This window comes from Sinocyclocheilus rhinocerous, unplaced genomic scaffold (genome assembly GCF_001515625.1).
Source record: "Sinocyclocheilus rhinocerous isolate Xijiao unplaced genomic scaffold, SAMN03320098_v1.1 scaffold345, whole genome shotgun sequence".
NCBI lineage: Eukaryota > Metazoa > Chordata > Actinopteri > Cypriniformes > Cyprinidae > Sinocyclocheilus > Sinocyclocheilus rhinocerous.
This window is the reverse complement of record NW_015630020.1, coordinates 882978-890370: the sequence shown is the minus strand read 5'-3', so window position 1 is coordinate 890370 and position 7393 is coordinate 882978. Positions and strand designations below refer to the sequence as shown.

Sequence of the window (7393 nt, the reverse complement as noted above, 5' to 3'; positions counted from 1 at the left end):
TATATATATATGTGTGTGTGTGTGTGTGTGTGTAACATAGAAATTTTCAGTCAAAGCAAGAATGTCTGCTTTGTGAATTTATTCTGTTTTATGTTTAAATTTTTAGATACTAAAAAATTACGAATTTGTGGCAGCTGTCTGTGATCTCTTCAGAGAATTATGTCTTTGTGTAAGTGGTGAGATATAACGATGATGATGTTCTTTTGCCCGTAAACTGTGTCTATTGTGTGAGTTCATTAACTGGGGTCTTGCATTGTTGGTCCCCTGCTGTGAGCACACAGAATGGAATCAGGTCGGCGGCCCCAATCTACATACAGCTTCTGATAAAGCCTTCAATAACAGGACCTCAACGGTTACGGCTTTTGAAATTAAATAAACCATGCCTCTGTGGCCATATTAAATTGTGGGGGATGTGTTCCACTGCAGGCCAAATACATATCAAACCTATGAGATAGTTTTGTTGATTTATCTTGAATATTATGCATAATGTACACAACTAAATTCTAACATGTAAACGGTTTTAATCTATGGATTCTGCAGTGGTTGAACTGAAAATGCATGTTCATTAAAAGGTGAAATTTACCTTTTGGAACTGTTCAGGGGCGAAAAGTTCAAAACATTTTTCAGGGGCATTTTCACCATTTAAATGTAATCTGATTTATTTATGAATCAAAATCCACTTCATATTGTGTCCATAGAAGCACTAAACCCATAACTAGAAAGGCCTACAAAATAATTTTCTAAGGGTTAAATTCAGATAACAGATTAAATTCATTAATTTAATTAAATTCATTAATGAAATTAAATTCACATACAGTTTTTAAGTAAGTCTGTAAAGTATAATTGTATTTATTTTTCCTTGGACAGAGCCTGGTTCATTTCTGAGGCTGGCGGAGCTGCAGGACTGTCTGAAGACAGAGGCAGAAGATAAACGAGGGCTGTTAATTTCCGAGTCTCGTTCGCTTATGTTTACAAGAGCTGATTACGACTTCAACAACTACACCACCGCTCGTGTCAAATAAATGACACACAAGGCAAAGCAGAGCCGTTTCTGAGCGCCCTAAATGTGGGGACTAAATACGCGGACAACGAGCCAATACCCATTTTTAGTCATTGTTGATTGAATAATAGGCTAATTACTAAAACACACACACACACACACACACACCTCGAACTAGTGTTGCTTTTGATACTCTAGGCGTAAATATTCACACTTGAGATTCACACACAGTAATTAAACACGCGAGTTTAGCCTAGAAATGCCTGTTGAGTTACTTGCGATTTACTCTTTAGATATTGCTTTAGAATTGCTTTAATGAGCCCATTAATTGATAAAATGTTGATGTGCCCGCGAGTGTTCATGCTACACATATTACGCTATTACATAACAGTGCAAGCAGTTCAACCTAATTCCATGGGCTATTACATGAATGTTGTTTATATTAATGTTACTCATGTAAATACATAGGCCTACTATAAAAAAAAAATTTAAACTAGTTTTGTCCTTTAAGTAGTATAACCTAAGTAATGAATTCATGGGCTATTACACCGATTCAGCTACTTTGAATCAAATTACTGGTTTAGAAATTCTTGTAAAATTAATTGAAAATTCGTAAAATTTGGTAGAACTAATAGAAATTATTTAAAAAGATGGAAACAGTGTTCTAATGACGTTTCAAACGTTTCAAAGTGTGCACACTAAAATAAAGTGTGGTTATAAATGAGCTAATGTGATCTAAATTTGCTTTATTAAAATAAAGTCAATTGTATTACCTTGAGAATATTAGGGTGCTGCAGTCTCTCCATCAGCGTCATTTCCTTGACAATTTTGAAGGATGCGAGTTTGTAGCAGTCTGTAGACGACCCATATTTCTTCACACAATTCTCCATATCGTGACCCCCAAAATCCACCGATTTTAAAGCGACGGAGAAGCTGCTGTTCAGAGTCGCCTTATAAACCGCCTTTGTGTATCCTGAGCCCAGATACTGGACATTGGTAACGTTATCAATACTGCTGCAGCCGAGCACCGACTCGCGCGTAAACTCCCGGTGTGATTTTGTTGCTATGGATACAGTCGGTTGAGACTGATCGTAATTATTGTTTTTCCCGATCCCTTTGTATGTTGCCCCCTCGCCGCGTTGCTCCAGGTCCATGAGTCGCCTGCGCTCCAGCGGTCCTGTGCCGACCCAGTGCGCCCGTCTCTGCCGGTACCGCAGAACCTCGTCCAGTCGCTCGCGTATTTGCCGCTGGAGCTCCGGGAGTCGCCCGACGGTCGCCGTTTCGGCGGGAGGCAGCTCGTCGACGTGAAGCCGGGCAGGAGCGTCCGCGTCGGGCTGCTGCTGCCGGTTCTCGTGGTGGATAAACGAGGGCTGTTCATTTCAGAGTCTCGTTCGCTAATGTTTACAAGAGCTGATTACGACTTCAACAACTACACCACCGCTCGTGTCAAATAAATGACACACAAGGCAAAGCAGAGCCGTTTCTGAGCGCCCTAAATGTGGGGACTAAATACGCGGACAACGAGCCAATACCCATTTTTAGTCATTGTTGATTGAATAATAGGCTAATTACTAAAACACACACACACACACACACCTCGAACTAGTGTTGCTTTTGATACTCTAGGCGTAAATATTCACACTTGAGATTCACACACAGTAATTAAACACGCGAGTTTAGCCTAGAAATGCCTGTTGAGTTACTTGCGATTTACTCTTTAGATATTGCTTTAGAATTGCTTTAATGAGCCCATTAACTGATAACATTATAATGTGTACGCGTGTTCATGTTACCCATATGCTTCAAAAATAACTATATACTGTGATAACAGTGAGCATTTACAAGCATTTAAAACGAATTCCATAGTATTACATGAATGTTTTTTTTTATTAATGTTACTCGTGTAAATACACAATGTAAAAATGTAATCCACTAACATTTAGCCTAAAACTAGCTTTGCCTTTTAAGTAGATAATCAAAGTAATGAGTTCATAGGCTATTACACCGATTCAGCTACTTTGAATTAAATTGTTGGTGAAGAAATGATTGTAAAATGAGTTGAAAATTCGTAAAATTCGGTAGAACTGATAGAAATCGTTGTGACCATTTAGACAGATGGAAAGAGAGTATTATAATGACGAAAACGTTTTAGTGTGCACATAATGCAAAGTGTGGTTTCAAATGAGCTAATATGATCTAGATTTGCTTTATTAAAATTATAGCCAATTTTATTACCTTGAGAATATTAGGGTGCTGCAGTCTCTCCATCAGCGTCATTTCCTTGACAATTTTGAAGGATGCGAGTTTGTAGCAGTCTGTAGACGACCCATATTTCTTCACACAATTCTCCATATCGTGACCCCCAAAATCCACCGATTTTAAAGCGACGGAGAAGCTGCTGTTCAGAGTCGCCTTATAAACCGCCTTTGTGTATCCTGAGCCCAGATACTGGACATTGGTAACGTTATCAATACTGCTGCAGCCGAGCACCGACTCGCGCGTAAACTCCCGGTGTGATTTTGTTGCTATGGATACAGCGGGAGTCGGTTGAGACTGATCGTGGTCATTGTTGTTTTTCCCGATTCCTTTGTATGTTTCCCACTCGCTGCGTTGCTCCAAGTCCATGAGTCGCCTGCGCTCCAGCGGTCCGGTGCCGACCCAGTGCGCCCGTTTCTGACGGTACCGCAGAACCTCGTCCAATCGCTCGCGTATTTGCCGCTGGAGCTCCGGGAGTCGCCCGACGGTCGCCGTTTCGGCGGGAGGCAGCTCGTCGACGTGAAGCCGGGCAGGAGCGTCCGCGTCGGGCTGCTGCTGCCGGTTCTCGTGGTGGCGGTGGCGATGGACGCGCTCGCCGTGGGGCTCAAATCCCGGTATAAACAATAAATTCATCAGCGTGCCCATGAGGAACGAGAGGCAGAAGCCCGCCGCCACCACCATCTTTCTCCGCTTCATTTTGTTGCTTATTATTATCAGCAGAAAATAGATGTGTTCCCCCTTCCAGCCTCCGCCTAGCCGCCTGGCAGGCAGTCTGGCCGCGCCGTAGTGTAGTATCGTGCAGCGCCGAGCGTTCAGGATCGCGAGGGAAGTCTATGATGCTGCGCTCAGAAGGATGTGCCGTATGTTCACGTCTTCATCTTGCAGTTATGATTTAAGATCCACCCCATATAAGGCTGCTCATGGTGACACTTGCGTGTGCGCCCAGTTAACGGGGGTCTCGGAGCGCGCACCGGCGCTGTGCCTCGATCAGCGCGACTCGAACCAGACTGACGTCACTTTGATTGGCAGCTGGCTCGGCCCTGCTGCTATGCAAAAGCTGTGTTTCAGACTTTTAAAGGAATAGTTCACCCGCGAATAAAAGTTCTGTCATCGTTTACTCGCCTTCAGGTTGCTCCAAACCAGCATGACGCTCGTTCTTCTGTGAAAAGCATAGGTTTCGAAGAATGTCTTTGGCAATGAATGGTGATCGACTTGATATCAAGCCTCAAAAAGGAACGCAAACATCATGTGTTAGGTTATTTTAAATCGTTGGAAGCCATATTATGTGAGGAGCAGACCAAAATTAAGACCCAATGAAGCTTATGCGGTTTATTGACTGCTTTTGTTGTTTTATGTTGATCTGGACATTTTCAGTCCCTATTCGTTGACAATGCAGGAAAAAGAGTGACCAACACATTCTTCAAAATTTATCCTTTTGTTTAAGGAAGAAAGTTGCACAGGTTTCGAACAGGAGGACATAAATGGCATATTTTCCTTTATACTCTTAATAATAATAATAATAATCCCGTGCATGTACTGTAGAAATAAAAATTATGTTGATAAAAAAAATCTGTTATATATATATATATATATATGTGTGTGTGTGTGTGTGTGTGTGTGCGTGTGTGTGTGTGTGTGTGTGTGTTTATATATTGGTTACTATAACACTCCAAGCCCTAGTTTACTGATCTGCAACAGAATAACTTTTTTTTCGAGAAGATACATTTGTTTATTTGTTAGTTTCTTAATTAAGGCCTTCAGGTTTTAACACCTAATTTTGTGTAATATATTTAAAGCTTTATAGTTAAAACTGATCGAAGTTGCCCTGTCTGTTTTAGGTATAGGCCTATACATGACTAAATATCCACACGATACAGTTAGCTGCATGTCTATGTGTTTACTAAATGTTTTAAGCAAGCATTTAATTGTGTTTTTTCACCGCATTAGACTCGGCTCAGTTTGCAAGTCCCTCTGACTTTCGGAAAGAAAAATGTGTATAATTATGTCTCTAGGGTCGGAGAAGTAAAAGTTTAAATGAAAAACAGACACGGGAGGGCAAAGGGGGAGAGAAATGATAGAAACATGGCACTTGTAAGCTTTGTTAAACTCGCGCGAGATAAGGAATTCCATGACTACCTAAATTAAGCCTGTTGTGTTTGTAGACTCGGAGTAAATAAACGGCCAAATCAATCAATCAACAACCTCGTAAGGGCACCGAAAGTTTTTTTTTTCTTTCCTCGTAGCGAGAGGGCTTGTGAAAATTGCTGGCCAGGAATAAAACAGTGCCGAATGCCAGGGACACACACGGCTATCCATCAAGCACGCATTACCATGCTGTTAGCAACTAATTAACAAATACAATCAACCTGGAAACTAGAGCAATAAGAACAGATCAGCAGGAGCCCCGCTTCAGGGGCGCTTTCAATGTTGCCATGCGTCCACTTTTATTTATAGCACTAATTAAGCTAATAGAATTAAGTGATGTTAGTTTAAATCTAATGTGAATAACTTGACTGGAGAAAATGCGCTTGCGATGGTTGTCGTGGGTTAAAGTCGTAACAAACAGGTTTAAACGTGGGCCTTGCACTGTAACAGAAAGTTTAACACAAAATAATATGGTTTATTTATGGTTTGTCAATGCATATAATAGCCTACAACAACAAGCTAATAATAAAAACATATGTTGCCAATGTTGACAACTCTCAACTCAATATTGTAGACGGTACATGCATCGTGAAAAGAGACACTTAGCTCCATCTTATGGACGTTAAAATAGCCTAACAATAATAATAGCCTAATACTACTACTACTAATAAAAACAACAATAAGAATAAGAATGAAAAATTATGAACGTAAATAATCATAGTTCTACGGTTACATAAAGTAACCATATAAAATACTTTATATGGCTATGTAAACGTGTACAGAAAGCTGGATTTATCAACGCTATACTGTACAAAATATTCAAATTCAACGTGAGCAACATTGCTTGTAGGCCTGACTACGTGACCAGGACAACTGTGCTTAATATATTCAACATTTAGACATAATAAACGCAAAAAAAAGCGCTACTGCATTAAATAAATAAGTGCATCAATAATCAAATGTTTAAGTTTATACAGTAAACATATCCAATACACTTCTCTCATACTTGTGAGAAATGTCCAGCATGACTATCACGCTTAAATAATCCTGTTTAGACAATGTTAGTTTTGCTAATGAATGGTATGCATGGCATTTGGTTCCATGCAGAGAGACACACAATGTTATCTGCCTGCATAATAATGGCTCATTAATATCAGCAGAGGTGGTCGCGTCATATCACCCCCACGAAAACACAAGAAGCGAACATTTGCATTGATTTTTTTCAAGAGAATGGACTGATTCTGAAAAAAACAAAGAGCATTCAGTTTGGTTGGATATAATATAATATAATATAATATAATATAATATAATATAATATAATATAATATGTGACCTATTTTACGCATATGTACAGATACCAGGGGCAAATAAACCGTGTGACAGTGCTGTGGCAGTGTAGCCTTCTAGAGTCTAGTCGAACAGAATAAAATTAAAAACTATGTTACATGAGAGGAAATGGCATTTCACTCAACTTTGTAGATGTTGCTTTAATATTTAAGACATTTAACAATTAGCATTGCTAACCCCGGGGCGGTTCGCTCGGCAGGTGGAGACGCATTAATCCGCTTTAAGAAAAGTTCAATTTCTTGGGGGTTTTGCCTAGACAATGGAGCAAACACTGTGTTCCCAAACCCCACTGTGTTTTTAAACGCACGTTAGCATATAAATTCATTTGGAGTGACTGCAGGCAGTGTTTCCCTCTGATTGACGTTTTTGTGATTGAGTGGATTATTGGGGAGTTTATCGACCCCTCGCATTCACATTTCCATTGCATTTTACGCCACCTTTAGTAAAGCATGTGGAAGGGTGGAGCATCTGTGTGTTTGCAATAATAGGCGGTGAGAGAGATATCAATCAAGCATCATTCACAATGTCTAAATTTATCTTCGCTGTCGCAACTATGCTTTCTTTTCTGTTGTATTTTAGAGCGCACACAATGACTGTTTTGTTATTAGCATTTGTAGCGCATTTTAACTTAATTGATTATCGTTA

The 7393-nt window shown here is 40.0% G+C and overlaps 1 protein-coding gene across 1 annotated transcript in view; it reads right to left on the bottom strand.

Moving 5' to 3' along the window:
* Positions 1-4290, bottom strand: part of LOC107739483 (extracellular tyrosine-protein kinase PKDCC-like) — a 43154-nt gene extending 38864 nt beyond the window's left edge. The window contains exon 1 of the mRNA XM_016551610.1: positions 3236-4290. Within this exon, the coding sequence (XP_016407096.1) occupies positions 3236-3952 (717 nt within the window). The 5' untranslated portion in view covers positions 3953-4290. The remainder of the gene's footprint in view (positions 1-3235) is intronic.
* Between the last annotated feature and the right edge of the window lie 3103 nt (positions 4291-7393).